This window comes from Branchiostoma floridae, chromosome 15, assembly GCF_000003815.2.
Source record: "Branchiostoma floridae strain S238N-H82 chromosome 15, Bfl_VNyyK, whole genome shotgun sequence".
Classification (NCBI taxonomy): Eukaryota; Metazoa; Chordata; class Leptocardii; order Amphioxiformes; family Branchiostomatidae; genus Branchiostoma; species Branchiostoma floridae.
In genome coordinates, this window is record NC_049993.1 from 16,349,452 (window position 1) to 16,368,368 (window position 18,917).

Sequence of the window (18,917 nt, forward strand, 5' to 3'; positions counted from 1 at the left end):
CTGTGTCACCAGAGAGGCAAGTTTTGATGGAACAAGCTTAAAACATTAAGAAAGGTGTCGAGTTCCCCTTCCTTTGGTGTCCTGTTAGGTCTGGAAAAGTTGTCCTGTCCTTTTGGGGGAACAGTGGGGAAGGATTTGGGTTTTTGAAGCAGTGATTTGAGTACCTAGGGGGCCTTGGCCTGCATTGTTGATGGTTCAATTTTCTGATGGTTTCCACCTTTCCCACACTGGCGGAGTCTGGAAATAGGAGATGTGTAGGAAAGGGATCAGGAGTTGTGGGTTCCAGGCCCATTTTTCTCCTAAAGGGTGCTTGGGTTTATTGTGACTTTGACTGGAATAGATGTATCCCATAGCCTTGCTCACCTCAGTCAAAACTTAGAAATGTTAAAGAAAATGAAGAGATACAAAAATCTGACTGACATGTATCCGCCTCTACCTTTGGTTGAATTGCTGATTTCGTCAAGGCATTAAACTGCCCCAAACATTAAAGAACATGGCGGAATATACGCTCTCTCTCACCCAAATAAACCACAACACAGAAAGCCGGACTCTTTTGTGATGCCCTCCGTGACAGAAACCAGGAACAGTTCGTACATTGTAAATAGTGGAAGAAGGCAGCGCTTTCATGTTGATAATTGTTTGTACCCACCAAAGTTATCAGTTTATGGCAAGTGACACTGCGCAGGCATAAACCTCATAATTACAGGGATTACGGGGAGAGCAAGAATAGCCAGGCCTCGCATTGGTACACAGAAATCTGACACGTCAAGCTAACATCAGGGAAAACTTGTGCCGGCCGCTGGTTGCCGAACAAGAGATTGCAAAGATTGATAAAACTCTGTTCGAAAACTTAACTTGCCTATGAATTGCCATTGAAGTAGCAATTGTTATTCGCTTGGTAGGATGTTAATTGTTATGGAGGGGAAGAAAACTTTCCAGAACAAGATTTTGACATGATAGTGACTATTTCAGAACAGGTGTACATAAATGTACATCCCTGTGATAAGGGCCCAAATTGGAGCTCTAGGCAAGAGAAGCTGATACCATCCACTGAGTGGTTCAGGGTTCCTTTTAAGGAAATAAGGGTGGATGTGTCAGAGATTGGGCCGTGCTAACAAAATAAATTGTTTCTTAGAGCTTTGAGTACCAAATAGGCTTGGTGAAACACCTGATTTTTTAAATGTGATAATGAATTTGTTTTAGCGCAGCATAGTTCATTGTATTGTGTCTATGTCTAGCCATTTATAATACGTTGTCACTGACTACATGTGGTTGGTTAGCAGACATCTTCTGTTTGTTGTACAATTCATGATTGTGTTTCTACAATCGTGTTTTTCAAAATACAAGCTGCTGCCTAGTTTTACTCTCATCACTCACAAAAAAGTGACATGTATCATCTGAATGATCCTTACTGACTGTTTTCGTTTGTTGCTGTGTTTTACAGAGGACAGACTGCCGCCCGGGTTCCCGGTCATCACGCGCGACCCCCAGCTGAAGGTCGTGGAGAAGGGTCGCATGGCGACGCTGCTGTGCAGTGCGAGCGGAAACCCCGACCCTGAAATCACCTGGTTCAAGGACATGAGCCCAGTGGACATGACCGACCCACGTATTCGCCTTATTGACTCAGGTAAGCACATGACCGACCCACGTATTCGCCTTATTGACTCAGGTAAGCATGACAACGAGAAGAACAAATTTTGTAAACGTAGTTTTTGTAGTCGACTTTTCTATTTCTTTGCTTCAGGTCCTTCAATATTTTTTGGGAACAAAATTTTCTGGCCAAGTTTTGAAGAATTATTGAACACAGTTAAGGCAAAAATAAACACAAATTTAACCAGGTACAAGTACACTTTTCACAACCAGTTTTCTTTGGCTGAAGCTAGATTAAAATGTTTACTACTCCTTACAGTAGTCGTTGCTAATCGTTTCATTGCTTCTTTGCTTGATATTTAAAGCTGCTGTTAGTTGTAGAAGCAGCTATGATTGTCCGTTATTTTTCAGGTACTACCAGGAAACTTAACGCTCTAACCATTTTCCCTCCCTTTGTGTTTAGGAGAGCGACGCAGCTTTACGTAGTTGTCGTTGATAAACACTGTCGTATCTGTTGTATTTGTGGCAAATTGTACACGTTCGTGTCTGCCGCTGAGTCGTGTGGTGTTCGTGAGCGTTCTTATCGTCGCGTACTGCCGCCTTGTCCGACCGTGCATGCTACTAATTGTGGACTTTTAATTACTACTTAACGAGTTGAGTTGTTGACACAATACCCATACTTCTCCTGACAGACTAACATACAAATTGACATGCTATGATTTTTATAGCTCGTTGTTCAAATTGTGTTGATTTTGAAAAAAAGAATAGGCCCACTCACAGCCTAATAGACTTGCACACAAACGATCAACCCACAAGTTCTCATCTCTGCCTCCTCAACCAGGCAATAGTTGACTGTTAGGAGAATTATGGTTCTGATCACAGACTGATAACACTTGTTTCACGTGTTCTGTTTCTGACATCTCGCTAATGGAAACTTTCGTCATACGTCGAACGAAAAGGGTACTTGGTACAAAATCCGTATTCACGATGGAGCTCAGACGGAAACCAACTGCCGGACGGTAAATTCTTATGATAAGTCCATAAATATAGCTTCTCCATAAGCCCGCAACGTGGCTGCAAGACTACAACTAACTCCGACACTAACCAATCACTTTTTTCTTCTTCCTGTTCCGTATTTCGGAGCATCTGGCTGTTGTTCCAAAACCTCCACCATCTGTAGAGTAATTACTTCTCGTATGTGCCTGCGGTGTGTGGTAGCATCTCCTCATCAGAACGACATATGAATTCACTCACTGTCCTCCTGCCAACTCATACACATGTACATGTCATCCTCCCAGTGTGTTGGTTGGTTGGCTTCTACCGGCATGCCTGTCTTGCGATGTGATCGTCCTTTTTTCTGGTCCGATAGATCAGCGTTTGGTATGTGGCGAGGGTGGCAAAGGGATTGCTTTTTCTGTTTTCCAAAATTTTGTATTGGATTGTCAAAATCATTTTGGTACTACCATACATGCTAATAAAAAAAGGTAAAGAAAATGAGGTAAAACTATCAAGCTTTGAGGAAAATTCACTACAAAGGTTGTCAAAAGTGCAGTCCATCAGTTGATTAAAAAAAAAAAGAAGGAAGGGCAAAACAAATGATAAAAAAGGTAGGAAAAGACGATTGGCATATTTCTGTACTGAGGGTACGTGACAGAAAAAATGATCAAAAATTGTAAGAAGCAAGAAAAAAAGGAAACCTCCTTTTCCACCCTCTGATTGTTGGCGGAAGTACTTCACCACTAACTCCACTAACCTCTTCATTGGCTCATGCTGGGTACAACTTGCATGGTGTGAACTGTGACCTGCGACCTCTCAACGCTGCATGAGCAGGGTGTTTTACTCGTAGAGGTTCCGTAATTCGGTCTCTCCGTATAAATAGAGCTTGAACAGAAGCCACCGAGTGCTCATTCATTCATTCATTCTCTCATTCGCATCCCCACCCTCCACATCGTCGTCATGGCGACCCTGTCAATCATCCGTCAATCATGTGATCTCGGGAGTGTGATCATGTGATCCCCATGTGATGATCATGTGATCTGGTGGTGGTGAATTCATATGGCATTGGTTTGAAATGTTCTAATCACGTTGTGTCATGTTTTTCTCTCCGCCCTCCACACGGCATTGTCTCCTCCTCCATACAGACATGGGGGAAAAGTTATATGGTAACGTCTCCAAGTCGTAGTTTCCACAGCGTCTTGTGTTGTGTATTTGTCAACTTCGTTTCGTGTTTGTGTGTATATCTGTATTGTTTGTAAACATATTCTGTAATGTAAAACTGGGCACAAGGCTTCCTTGGAAGAACTTTTTGAATCAGAAAACAGAGTTTTCAAATGACCAAAGTTCTCAAATGCCTTGTATTGAGCCTATTGAAGTCAAACGTTTCTTGCTGCAAGGTGTTTGCTAAGTTTTGACTTTGCAGTTTTTCCATGAATAAAACCATGTTTGGGAGCAAATTTTTGAAATTGTTTTTGTTTGTTGGCCATTGATATCGTGCTGAAATCAGTGTTCTTTACAAGGGAGCCGTGTGTTTATGTGTGGAGTAAAATTTATTTGTTCCGTATGTCCACTTCTTTCCTTGTCAATTCTTGCGGCATTTTTTAATGTAAAGACTTGCACGGGTCAACGTTAGCGTCCCTGAACTTTACTCACTTGCACCTTTCTCTGTCGTTTGCACCCTAACCACACAATGGCAGAAGACCTACACATCAGAGGTAAGGCGCACTCTGTCAATGGGTAAACAACCTCCAATCCCTATACAGTAGAGACCAGTTAATTGCACATCAGATAAATGCACACTTCTGTTAATTGCACAAAATCCCCAAATCCCATGGTGGTGCGGTCCAGCTTAATAACTTCGCTTTGTAGCACCATTCGGATAATTGCACGGAATGCACTGGCAAATAGGGTGTGCAATTAAGCGGTTTCTACTGTATGATATCTTCTCACTGAAAGTAGTCAGGGAGAGGGCTGGACAAAGTTTATTTCAAGTAAAATTCACCCTTCTGAATTTCAGTTGAATTTTTTCTTAGCCTGAAATCTATCCGTGAATACTATACCCGATCTGTTCATGGCTACATGTCAGGCTATATTTCTTTCGTAGCTGCATTCCCTGAGCCCTTTCTCTTGTTTTACAGTGCTCAAACCTAATATATTTTTCCCTCCCACAGTTTTTTAATGATTCAGCACTGCTTGCCAATCTGAGTACAAGTCACTGCGATATTTTTCGAACCCTCTAGTACCACTTAAACCAATGAACCTTTTCACCACTCCAGATCTTAATTGTTGATGTACTTCTACAACTCTTCATCCTAGCTATAATTACTTGTTTGTCTTTCTGTTCAGTGTTCTGTTGATTTGTTTTTGTATTCTTCCAGTTGTTCTTTAAGACGTCTGGACGAAAGGTGTTTTGTCCTGAATACAATCATTTGTCTATTAAGTGTTTTTGTTTATATCTGTTGCCTATCCCATGGCACTTCATTTCTAACCCATTTGTTCATTTCATTTTCCCAGCATAATGATATTATTGTAATGTGGTTGGTTATTCATAAAATCAGTTACAGTTTTTAATCTGTGTGAATGGAAGTTTAGTTGAACATGATTATTACAGAATATGGTGACTGGATGCATTGCTTACAAAATACAAAGCACTGGAACCAGCAGATGTTCCTGTATATTACTTGCACACTGACCAGTGAACTTGCCAGCAAAAATGCCACTGGTGCCAAGCAATGTTGTTGCATGCAATAGTTTTCTATGCTTCCATTTGTTGTATGCCATATTTGAGATTTTTAGTCTTTTCACCAGTTGTTGGACATTTCAGTTCAGGACTTTGCTTGAGCTTTTCACTATTATCTTTGTAGCAGGAATGATGTTATGCCGTGCCACAATATTTCTTGCTTTTTTTTTCTCTAGCTGGAAGACCACCGCCAACATCTGCTTGTACTAGGTTGTCTTTAAGATTGTTGATCTTAAAGATTTACCTTACACTTTCTTTATCTTAATTTCTGTCACCTTACGCTTTATTTAGAGTGTTCTTTCATTTGTTGTTCATTCCAGATCAAGAACCAGATTCTGAAACACTTTCTGTTAGTGGTAAGAAAATTTTGTTTGATTTCTGCTGCCAAGTATCTGCTGCAAATATCTCCTTTTTCTTCTTCCTTTGCTGTCGCTCCTAGCCTAGGGTTAGGGCTAACAGCCTAGCGCTAACCAAGGTGGCAGGCTGTCCTCCATAACCACATTTGGTGCCTGTTCAGCACTCCTTCTTCCCAGCAGGTGGCCAAGGAAAGCAAAGATGACTAACGCACTCTTTTATTAGTGCCTGCATCACTTGCTCTCCCGACAGGCATAACCATGAATTTATATGTTGCTTTGTTCATGATTTTAAAGCCTGTTTCGTTATTTATTTTAAAACAGGAGCACTTCAAATCGAAGATAGCAAAGAAGAGGATCAGGGAAAGTATGAGTGTGTAGCGACGAACGGTGAGGGGTCCCGGTACTCCTCACAGGCGAACCTCTACGTCCGAGGTAAGTTGAAGAAACATTGCACAAAAAGGGTGTATCTATCATCAGAAACTCCAAGTAACACTTAGACGGTGCCAAACTTAAAGGTCTTGTGATGAAGATGGTAATAGAAGAAATGTATCCACTTGCTTGTATGGGATGAGTTTGTTTTATCGGAGAGCAAGCTGACACTTGCATGTTGGAAGCATTGATGGAAATAGTTCCGCTCTGTTGATGGTTGTGATTGTGGCCTAGATGCTCTTGTACGTATGGCTCGAAGTACATTTCTTATGGCAAGCGAGATCCTTTGTATTTGAATCAAAGCATGGACTTACGGCGAAAACGTGATTGACATATGCTTGCTGAATGCTTGTTATAGAAATGCTAACATTGCAAGAATGATGTTATATAATGAGAAAACCCATGATAACTTCTGTCGGTGATAACAGGTGACTTATAATGCATGGTGCCTGATGGATCTTTCTATTCTCTTACACACTCTCTCTGGCAAATTTCAACCTACTAACTTTTTAATATTGGTGGCGCGTTTTCCTTTCATTTCCTTTTCTTGAAGATCTCGGAAAAAGACTGATTTTTCAGTGGCCCTAGGTGTTACAAACTGCTCTTTCACGCCGTGAAACGAGCAGAGTATTTTTCAACAAGTCCCCCCCAAACCTCAGATGAAATATTAGTCTTTTTCCGGACCATTCAAGGGAGGCGAAGTGAGAGGGAATCGGTCGGCACGATTCTCCGATTAACCAATTTTTGATTGTCTTTTTCTATGATTTCCGGTTTGTTCTCGTTTGTTCTTGCCTTGCATATCAACACCGTTGACAGGAGGAGGTTGGTGTGCCGTTTACCTTATGACTCATACCTTCTGTTCTTCCGTGCAGTTAGTGCTCGTTTCTCTCTCAGTCTCTCTTTCTTCTTTCTCTCCAAGCTCCGCACTCTTGTTTTGAGTTCTCGCTGTGATGCTAACAGTTTTTGGGTTCTGAGTTTCTGTGTGGTTGTGGGGCTGTGTGTCTCTGCTTGCTTCGAGCTGGGGATGATACGGATAGTTCTCCCTCCCTGTCTACGACTAGTCTGTCCAGTTCCCTACTACTCATCTCTACTACTACTAACACTTCCCTCCTATTTATTCGTAGATCGTAGAACAAGTAGGTTTTTCTTCTCTTTCCCTCTACTAACAACGACTCAGCTCTCCGTGGAGAAACGAAATAGCGGTCCAAACACTTGCCTTCCGCATTCTACGCAGCTCGCTGTACGCGCGTCATCAAATGATGACGCTTTCTCACAGTTTAGACGCACACACGGCAAGCTTTTGCCTCCGAGAAAGCCGCAAAGGACTTGATTCAGAGACTGTTGGGATGCTTTAGGCAAGTGGCGACTCGACTAGTCCTCTGTGTTTTTTGAAAAGAAGACAAGAGTTGGTTTGAAAGGAGTGCGAACTGGGCGACAGTCGGCCCTCCCCCAGCAGTGTCCTTTTACGGCAGGCAGAGATAACCAGCCCTTGTATCCTAAGTACCGTTACGACATCGTAAAAACCCTGCACCATCATGTTTCCTTCCTGTATTGTTACGATCTTGCCAATGCAGGGCTCGAAATGCAACCTGCACGCTAGGCAGGTTAGTGCAGGTGAAATTGGAACTGTGCAGGTTTTTCTGGTGTCTTGTACTGGTTCATGTACAAGATAGATAAGTATACATGGTTTTGTATCTACTGATTGTTACCAGTTGTGAAATGTTGAATAAAGAAATGGTTACCAGTTATATCCATTGGTTTCTGAAATCTCCTTTTCTAGCTAGCAGAGCGGTTTGGTGAAGGTATAGTTTGTGAGGTGCAGGTAATGTTCTGTGTTACCTGCATCAGTATTTGCAGGAAAAATAAATATTTCGAGCCCTGCAGTGAATGTCATTCTTCATCCCCGTTTTTTTGGTTTTTCGGTTCCGTTCTATTTTGGGGCAGGGTAGCTACAAAATGTGGCTTGGAATGGTCCGGAAAATGTTAACAGTTTTGACCTGTTTTCCTGCAGAGTTTCCCGGCCACAGTTTGTATTTACCTCTCGCTGTATGGTGCCTCTTGTGCCGTGAATTGTGGGATAGCTGTCTTGCATTGTGGGATAGCTGTCGCTCACTCACTCATTTTCATATTTACGGTCACATCGTACCATTTTTATGCACAGTTTTTGCACCTGATAACGTTTAGACGATATCAAGTTGCTGATTAGAAAGATGTAACTTTTCTAGAAAGCTTCAATGAATTTTGTTTTTACTATGTGCTAGAAACAAGCTAGCTCTTTGAGTGTCTCATTCTGCTATGTTTGTATTGTATATCTATAAGACGTTACTCTCGTAACAAGTCTTTCTTGTAACACTTAAGTGTCAATTAAATGTTTTTAACATTTTGCTAGATTTGACAGATATCTATTTATTTCTAGTAGCAAGACATACAAAAAACAGTAAAATGTAACATCACAACAGTTCTCTTGATATCTTAGTTTTGTTCTATATTTATCAGATATGATTGTATTTGTAAAACAATGTACCAGCTGATACGTTAATGAACTCTCTCCTAACTTGTGTGTTCCCGACCCCCCACAGTGCGCCGGGTGCCTCCACGATTCTCCATCACCCCCACGGACGTCGAGGTCATGCCGGGCGGTAACGTGAACGTGACCTGTGTCGCCGTCGGCGCTCCCATGCCGTTTGTCAAATGGCGCAAAGGAGCCGAGGATCTTACGGACGAGGACGACATGCCGATTGGTCGGAACGTTCTCCAGCTTCTGAACGTGCGAGAGTCGGCGAACTACACGTGCGTGGCAATGAGCATCCTGGGAGTTATCGAGCACAACGCGCAGGTCATGGTGAAGGGTAGGTGGTCTTGTCTGGATGTTCTGTCAGCGAATTACTCACTTTACTTTTGATCCCTGGGTAGCTGTTTGTTTGTTGTTGTGTTTTTCTTAGTATTGTAAATAAAACCCAAGGTAGTGGTAAAAAAACTTACTAAAGTCGATTTTAGTTTTACTTTTGATCCCTGGGTAGCTGTTTGTTTGTTTGTTGCTGTGTTTTTTTTTCTTAGTATTGTAAACAAATCCCAAGGTAGTGGTAAAAAACTTACTGTAGTTGCTTTTACTTTTGATCCCTGGGTAGCTGTTTATCAGTTTCTTGTTGTGTTTTTTCTTAGCATTGTAAACAAAAACACAGGTAGTCTTCACTGTAATAAGTAGCACCAAACTCCAGTTGTTAACAAATTTGGTGTGGTTTTAACTGTGTTGTAGCCTGTTTATGTTGTAGTAGGTAAAATGTGTTTGATGTTTGATAACATTTCCATTCCATAGTGAATACCATGTTGTGGTCTTTGTTGTGTTAAACTTTGATACCAGGGGTCAAGAGGGTTCGTTGTCCTTCGACCTTTGACCACGTCTTGCCGTGCACTAATGCCATGTAGTTAGTCTTTCTCTCTCCGCTTCTCCGTCTTCTCTTTACTGCTTGTGCTTTTAAAGACTTGCTCTCTTCATCTCTCTCACTGTCTGTTTTCTTCCTACCTGTTATATATACCTACCTGATTAAGGTTAACTGTAAAAAGTAACAATTTTGGCTGTCTCTCTGTCTCTACCTCTAACTAAGGAATTACCCTCTCTGATATGGGTAAGTTAATCAGTTGCACTCTTCTGCCTAATCTATCCTACTTTCTCTCGACTTGGGGCAAGTGGAGACTTCATGTTTCTCAAGATACCTCCCAAACTATCTTGAAATTACAGGATCTTTCTCAAGGATACATCAAGAGTATTATTTGTAAAGAAATTCAGAGTCTTAAGCTTTTGTCGTTTAGTTCTACATTATAGAAAATGAATATGAAAAAAATTAATATGAAAAAAAGAGTATAATTCCAGCTGTGCAAGTGTCTGATGCACTGCTAATTCGGTATTGGATGTGTAATAAAAATTTGGAAGAAGAAAGAGAAGACTTTGGTTATACCAATTTTAGACATTTGAATCTTGATGTTATATACCATTGGCCAGCCAATATTTTATACTTCTTATAAGACCTGGCCCAGTCTACACTTGCCCCTCTCTCTTCAGTGTATCTTGCGTCTTCCCTTCTTGCATGAGCGTCTCTCGCTACGTCTTCTGCCTGCATGCTACCAGCATGACTCTGAGACTGCTGGCTCTTCCTCTCACTTCTAGTCATCGTTGCTCCATACCTGAAAAAACAATGCCATGGGCAGGGATTACCATACAACACACTGCCTAAGATGTGTGCCGTTACAAGGACAACACTTTCAGGCCTCTCACAGTTTGTTTCCTTGGTTCTCTGACTTTTGAAGTTAAAAAAAGAATAAAACCATGAGGACAAAATGGAAACAGAACTCTGAGAGGAAGACTTGAATCTTGCTGTAACACCGCTCTCTAAAACTGTGTGTACCAAGGTACAGGCCTTCTCCTCAGAGTCAGTTTTCATCTTGCTCTTCAAGTTCGGTCCTATTTTTTCTTAATCAAGAACAAACAAATAAAATTGTTGTGGCCTGAGCCCACCTTTTCCTGGACCTTACATACATAGTGCACTGTCTTTTCAGTTTCTTTTTTGACGGACTACAAGCTGAGTCACGACTTTTATGTTCTTGAAACTGCATAACTGTATCACGTACTTTAGTAGATGTTCACAAAGCATTTAATGCCCCCTGCTAAGTGTGAAGCATGTGAAAATAAATGAAGTGATGGTCACAGAGTACTTCCCAGTCAGGCTTCAAGACAAAAAGAGTATGGTAATAGTGAGGAACTTTTGTTCAAGAGATTTCTGACATGAATGTTCTTCTGTAGCGCTGCCCAAACCTCCGGACCAGCCCACAGTCAAGCAAATGACGGACAGCTCCGTGACTTTAGAGTGGACCGATGGTGAGAACAGGGAGCCCATGCTGTCCTACGTCGTTCAGTGGAAGGTTTTCGCGTCCACGGTAGATTACGACGAAGCGAGGGAAGTGACGTCCCGGCGCTACACAGTCCAGGGCCTCCAACCGTACACGGAATACGAGTTCCGAGTGTCGGCTGTAAACAACATTGGGCAGGGTGCGCCGAGCGAGCCACGACAGGCAACAACTGGAGAGAGAGGTGGGTTATCTGTGGTGTAGTGTGATGGTTCTGCAGAACTTCAAGAAATACTTAAGATCCTGACATGAGCCATTTCTGGATGATTTTTGTTTTATCATAATGTTATAGAAGACTGTGGCAGTGAGGTCTTCCAAGCAGTGTGTTTGCTCAGGAACGCTTGAAGGGAAAGGCAAGCTAAAGTTGAGAAGAACATACATAGTTCTGTTGGTGAAAGAGAGTTTAGAGATACACTGTTACCTTAGCAGGCAGACATTAGAGGCTGGCCAAAGGATGTCTGTGAAAGTTTGGCTTTGAGACGTGAAATAAATATATTAACTGGGAGCTAAACAAAAAAATTCACTCAATTTAGAGTTAAAAACAGAAAGAAAGGCACATTTAGTATGTAGAAGTGCACCACTGTGGTACATAAAGCCCCGGTCACAAAGCGCGTACGATTCCTTGCGATGGACTATTCCGCATATCGTACGATGAGCGCAGTACATCGCAACAAAATCGTAAGCATCGTAAGCCATCGCAACGCATCGGATGATGTTCAAAATTTTTCCAGCGTCGCACGATTTTTCACTTGTGTCTCTTCTGTATAGCCGCCTGACCGCTTTTGTGCTTCTTTAACCAACAAAATGTGGACATAGCTGTTGAATACCTTCCTATACTATCTTTAACTGTAAAAATAAATTTAAAAAACACCATGACAACAAGAGTATTACAAGCAAAAGTTCAAATCAAGCGTGAGTACTGGAATGGTTATCTCGGCCTGCTTGCCGGCTCTACATGTCAGGCTCTTTCGAAGATCGTATCATGATATGCTATCAACAAAAAGGTGCCATCATACAAAAATTATATCATAAGCATTATATCATATATGTTTCCGACTCATAGAGCCTGCCTTTATGTTCGAGTTGTCCCCATGGTTATTACGATTATGGTAAACTGACCCAAGACCGACGAGAGCTGAGATTTGATCTAATTATAAACTCACGTGCATGAAGCGATCAAACAATTGTCTGCATCACCTGTGCGGGGCGCGCTGTTCTCTGGTTGCGACTGTGTCAGTTGCGACTGATATATTTTCCCTTTTCGTCAATATCGACAATATCAGGGAAAACTGAAACCATCACAACATGCTAACAATTCACAAATCTATAACCTCATCAGTAGACAAAATTTGCCGTAATGAAGTCTGCTATGGGAGCAAATAAAACCTTACGACGATAGCGAAATTTTGAACATGTTCAAAATCCATTTCAGCTCTATTTTTCGCCATACGACGCTCCCCGATTTACTATGATTCACTGCGATTGACGCAGGCACGCTCTTATGACCTCATCGTACGATGCACTACGCGCTTTGTGACCACGGCTTTATATACTTAAACCATTGCTTCCGATTCTCCCCCGACTTACGACGCACTGCGCTTATCCTGCGCATCGGAAGGAATCGCAATGAATCGTACGCGCTTTGTGACCGGGGCTTAAAGAAGATAAGCAGCTTCTACGTTCATCTGTGTCTTTAATGCTTTAAATGGTTTGTGATGACTACGTTTTAGGTTCCTTGCTACGCACTTTGCGGAAATTGCGTCATACTACCGACTATAAACGTAAGCGGGGTATGGCTTGTTTTTGCACGGGCAGACACCGCACTTTTCTATTCATTATTTCTATTGATAGCTTTTTTTGCACTTGCATGTTGTATTGTTTTATGTAGAATTCGTATACTTTTAGGTCTCTGTTTATTTCTTCTTAGTAAGGGTTCAATTTTTTTTGGTCATTTTTATCAAACGATATTGAAGTATTTTAGCAGTTATTTTCATTTTTGGATGATTCAGAAGAAAAAGTTTTTTCTGTACAGTTTGTTGCAATGTATTTTCTGTTTTTTTTTTCTCCAAAAATGCTCTTTCATGGGATATCTGGCTCATAGTTAAGTGTTGGAGCTTACTTTGTGCGCAAGGACCGATTGAAGCTGGTAACTATATTACTTTGTAAACTCTCAGGATGTTGTATGTTCTTGTTTCTTTAGCATGCTGATCGATTTGGAGAAAGTCGTTTCCCAAATTTCTTGGCTACCATTGGTTGGAATCCTTCTATTCATTCAAACATGTTTCTGGGTGTACAGTTATTTCTCGTTGGAAAAAGTTCAGTCTCACTCTCAGCTTCTTTGACTCTATCTTAGACACTCTCAACAAAGGAAATTCATTGATTAATATAAGTTCTAGTATTTACTGTTTTTGCAAGTAACTCAACTGTTCAATGTGACCAGTGTAATTTTTCAAATTTCTGATTAGTCTTATGTAAAAATACAAATGAACGGACGAGGACGAAGTGTCGGCGTACTCAAATTGCATTCAATTTATTTTAGCGTTGCTAGAAGATTTCTCTTTGGCATCGGTGTTCACAACAGGTAGGCAAACACATAGGGTATTGTAAGGCTTGAACTAATTGTTTATTTGTTTGTTTGTTTGTTTGTTTCAGCGCCATCTTCCCCTCCCGTCGACGTGACTGCCCGGCCCATCAGCTCCAGCACAATGCTGATCCAGTGGCGAGAACCCGAGCAGCCCAACGGCAAGATCACGGGCTACATCATCTACTACACCACCAACCCCAAGCTGGACATCACGGACTGGGCCAAGCATCGCATGCACAGTGGTCTGCTAACCACCATCAGCGACCTGATCACCAAGACAACCTACAACATCCGCGTGCAGGCGGTCACCTCTGTCGGCAGCGGTCCATTGTCAGACCCCATACAAGTGAAGACAGAACAAGGAGGTACTTAGCCATTTCCTTTCTGTCCGTTTTCCTCCAAAATGATACTGTACTCATGTGTCTCATGTTTTTCTATCAAGCCTCTAAGAAAGTCAAACCAATTTTTCCAAAATGTTAAATGTAGATTTCTGAACCTTGTTTAGATCATGGAATGCAAAGCAAGAAGAATGACATGTTTATGATGTATGGCAGATTCCCATATTATCCAGTCATGAGATCTCTGTGGTCTATATTCCAAACCAGAAAGGAAAAAGACGCTTTTGCTTAGGGGCAAAAGATGCCTGACAGTACCCAGATGACACACAAACCATGTAAAGGTAAAGCCCTAACAAACAATTGTTTTAAGTTTAACAATATGTCTAACATGTTTAACAACAACATGATTTCATCCTGATATTTCTTTAAGGAAAGAGACACAGAGGCAAAAGATTATACCCAGATGACACCCATACAAGCAGATACCATACAGTGGTAAAGCTTTCACGACCAAATGTAAAAAGCCATGTTTAACAAGAATATGATTTCATCCTTATATTTCCTTTGTCCCCTTCAGTTCCCAGCCAGCCTACAGCATTTCGTTGCCAAGGCCAGTCCGAGTCGAGCATCCAGCTCATGTGGAACGCTGCCCAGCTGGAAGAGTCAACGGTGGACAGCTACGAGCTGTACTACAACAGCAGCATGACCAACAACGAGACCCACATCAGCATCCGCCCCACCGAGCAGTTTGAGCTCCAGAACCTCAAGCCCAACACCAGATACCGCCTGCGGTTGGCCGCTCGGTCTGCGCGCGGCGTCGGCGCGTTCACGCCCACTATCGTATGCTCTACCGCCCAGACAGGTATGTGCGAGGGCCGCTAACGCTTCGCTTGTCTTTTCCTCTGTCTTCTCTCCTCAAGGCTTCTCGTTAAGGAGCTCGTTAAGTAACTTGGTTAATCTTAAGGTGAGGATTACATATTGTGAATTGGAGAATGCATAATACGTTATAGCTTATGTATCTATTGTTGAGATATAGAAAATCCTGTATAGACTTAAGTAGTTTTAAGATTTCTTACAGCTATTTTTCCAGATTGAAGATAATGGTGAAGTGTATATAAGTAGCTTTAAAGATTAAAGATAAGGAATTAGCTAAAGGGCAGAAGTTGTGATCTATGATGTTAAGTTTCTGAAAACTTTAAAGTGTACTTTGTAATCTTTGATCATGTCCGAGAATGTAAGTTTCAGATTTTACCAGTTGGAGATACAAGATTGAGAAATACGTCTTCAGTGTAATGTTAAGGATAGAATGAAGCATCCTTAAACAATTTCTGCCCTGTACTTAAGACAAAGACTGTAGCGGTAAGGAGAACCAAGTGTAGAATAGACTCGGAGTATGTGATTCTTGCGTGTATGCCACCATTGCTGCCACAACGTCAGTCGAACCAACAGTACATCGACATTTCTCTGGTAGCATCCGTCAATCAATCAGAGTTCATTCCAGGCCTTCAGTCTTCAACAGTGCCTCTGCCAAGCCACGCATTTCATGCGCATCATTCCCATGAACATGTACATGTGCCATATGTACGCCCGTTTGATCTGTAGTGGCATGTTCGTACGTTCGTTCGTTCGTTCGTTCGTTCAATCGTCTGTCCAATGCTAGAGGGTAGGCCATGCCCGCCACATACAAGGGGACTTTGATTGTGCCGTAGTGTCGTTGTTTTTGTTTTGCACGCTTTGATTCCATGTGTGTTGTCGTATTACACTCGACAAACTGCCCCCCGTGTTGTAAAATCAAGAAAAAGAGAGGAATCGGCAACGTCTTGTCAGTGTTGAAAGGAAAATGTATGGCCTTTTAAGTGTAAGTGCCAAATGATATGCCGCCAAAGTTTCTGAGTAAACCTGGAAAGTGCAAGCTGCTCCTAAATGGAATCTGCACTGCTATAATTGATCAGTGAAGCTCAAGAGATGCTAAATGCGATATATATATAAAAGACCCCTCCTTTCCAGAAAACCTGCATTTTCCTTTACTGTATGCGCCCCTGCCCCAAAAGCTTTTAGTTCAAGGTTTCTCCTCCTAGTGTGCCTCTTTCTATCTCTCTCTCTCTCTCTATCCCCCCCTTCGGTATGCTGTGAAAACTGTTTGGTTGTATAGCACAGGCCTGCATGCTAGATGAATCCCCTAGCACGGCATGAAACTTCCGAAAAATGCACGTTTTGGCATGGATGTTCGGTTTCGACCAAGCCGGACTCGCACGGAGTCCAAATTATACGAGTAGTATGTGTGGAAAGAAAGAAACTGTACGGTTATACTTTATTTCATTTCTGACCATTTCAATATCCAGCACTTGTCTGTGCACTCGGCAAGTTACCAGCACCAAACGCTCATACATTGCACCTTGTCCTGTTACGCAAGCACTGCTTGGTCCTAACACCCTCAAACAGCATACTTGCATCCTCATTTCTGATGCATTCTAGATATGTATGTATACTATATATATATCAGCCCATACATTTCTCGCATTTCATTTGCGTACATTTGCACCCTCCACTTGTTCCGTTTGTCTGGAGGTTGTTGTTTTATCAAAAAAAAAGAAAAGGAAGAAAAGAAGAAAAAAAAGATTCACCTGCATGGCTCATTCCAACCCATTTCAGTTGTCTTCTCAAGTTCTTGCATGGCTGCTGAGTTTTGATTTTGGTATGTTTTTCTTTTTGTGTCTTGTGCCCTCCCTTTTAGTTCCTGGTGCCCCTCCCCGCGATGTAAGTGGTACAGCCTTGGACTCAGAGACTATCCAAGTCCGCTGGCAACCCCCTCCGTCGGACCTTCAGAACGGGGTGCTCACGGGCTACAAAGTAGCGTACAAAGAGAAAGACGGACAAGGAGGCGATACCATCTTGGATCTGCCCCCAACGGAGCAATCCTGTACCATTCCGGGGCTAAAGAAGTGGACGGAATACGAAATCTGGGTCCTCGCTTGTACCGTAGTCGGCGACGGACCCAGAAGCGAAGCACTCGTCGTGCGAACTGACGAAGATGGTATGTGCGGGTTTCCGTTTCGATTAGCACACCACACTACTACAGTCTCTTCCACTATCTCCTACTCCGTATCTTGGCGGCATTTGGTGCTAACGCTAGGTGCTAAGCAGGCTGTGGTGCTCCCTTGTAGTGGCTGTCTTTGTGGACAAATGTGTCGTTACTGTTCCTTGTGCTGAGCTAGTGGGTAACTCTTAGACTGTTAAAGGATTTCCGGACTAATCCGTTAATGTGTTATCTAACAGTGTCTGTTCTGTGTCTTTTTTGTAACATGTTTAGGGATCTCTAACCGCCCTTTAACGTTTTCCTCCTGAAGAAACTAACTAACCGTTGTCTGAACTGAAAACTACTTGAATGTACTTTGCTAACCACTTAATAGGTTATTACACATACTTTTGTATGTAAGTTTTTTTGTTAGATTGTCTTTTGGAAACACTAAATCAAAGGACTGGTATGTTATCTTAAAAAGTTTCATTGAGAAATATGATTTTGAAGTTCTGGAAACAAGGTCTTTTGACACATCTAGTGGGTGAGACCTTGTTTCAGCTGGAACGTTCCTTGCAAAAAGGATAGAAATTGATTGGTATTTGTAACTGAATAAATTTCAGCTGCTTTATAGTTATACATGTATGTTGGCAAGTTTTTGTTCTTTTTTGCAACTTTCCCAATGTTCGTCAAACCCAATTTTTGATGCGTTTTTCTTGTCTTTGAATTACCAAGGTCAGCTTAAACTCACTCAGGTAAGAGGTTACAAAATACCTAGATGTAGACAGCCTTACTATCATAATGAGGGCTGTTTATGTCATCCGAACGAAAATTAATCCGCTGGCCATTTTTCGATCCCACAGTGCCAGGTCCTCCTCGACGCGTAAACGCCGAGCCAATCAACTCCACCTACATCATGGTTACCTGGCGACCGCCCCGCCCGGAACTGGCCAACGGGAACGTACGCGGCTACCAGATCCACTACCAGAGGCTCGCGTCGAGCGGGGAGCCAGTCGGGTACCCGATGATGAAGGACGTTATGAACCCAGAGACCGAGGTTCGTTTCCCGTAGCTCAGACACTAACACATACCCAGGGGTGGATGGTATCTGAGGATCCATCCAAGGCAGTTGTCTGTAAGAGACGTGCTGAAGTGTAAAGCTTTGCTGTGTACTTAGATCAACGGTCTCCCCAGCGTTTGTTCACCAGTGCCGCGAAGAAATTAAAGATCTTCATTTTTTATTATTTTTCCCAACCAAGTGCTTGTCTTGGCAACCAGATTTTGCGAGGGGCAACTACATTTTGAGCCTCAAATGTTACCCATGGTTGCCCAGGCCTAAGCACTTGATATCCGCGAAATACGAGATTGCTGGTTATCTGTTTCTATCCAGAACATTATTGCTACCAAATCTGGGGAGACCTCTGATCATAAGTACATTTTCTAATGGTTCAAATGCTGTTTCAAACAGCATTGCATGGTCTTACAAACTCTCTTCGTAGTTGCTGAGAAAAACAACAACATTCTTCAAAGAAGATGGATGTAGAAGCGAAAGACTCTTTGGTCACAAAAAGGAAGTTTTAGGATCTGAAACATAAAGTTGAATGTTGTAGCAATGAGTAGTTTGTAGCCTGATGGTCTGAAAAGTGTATTTGTTGTAGCATGTTGTGGAACTGCATGGTGATGCCTTACTCTTTCCCTCGTAGGATGTAGCCAGGATCTGATCCTTGCTTTAATAGTTTGCCCAAAAGAAGGTTTGTCTATAGGTGTGAACCACCAACCCCCGCATGTGGAATGCCTACTGACTCCGTACTTGCTTCTTCTTTTCACCCCCAAGTTCTTTCCCCACTGATTGTTAATGTCTTGAGAGGTGGTTCCTACCCCTACCTCTTGTACTCTCTTTCTCTCTCAAGCAGTCTATTCTGGACTTGTATCAAACTAACGCTTTCTTCCCTACTTTGCAATCTTT

At 42.1% G+C, this 18,917-nt stretch overlaps 1 protein-coding gene across 1 annotated transcript in view; it reads left to right on the top strand.

Annotated features, from left to right (window-relative positions):
- LOC118432099 (receptor-type tyrosine-protein phosphatase S-like) overlaps window positions 1-18,917 on the top strand; it is a gene marked incomplete in the record, with an annotated part of 117,931 nt that overhangs the window by 73,292 nt on the left and 25,722 nt on the right. The window contains 10 exon segments of the mRNA XM_035843619.1: window positions 1,445-1,627; window positions 3,732-3,752; window positions 4,284-4,301; window positions 6,004-6,114; window positions 8,691-8,960; window positions 10,910-11,197; window positions 13,666-13,962; window positions 14,513-14,797; window positions 16,670-16,969; window positions 17,815-18,008. Of these exon segments, the coding sequence (XP_035699512.1) occupies window positions 1,445-1,627; window positions 3,732-3,752; window positions 4,284-4,301; window positions 6,004-6,114; window positions 8,691-8,960; window positions 10,910-11,197; window positions 13,666-13,962; window positions 14,513-14,797; window positions 16,670-16,969; window positions 17,815-18,008 (1,967 nt within the window).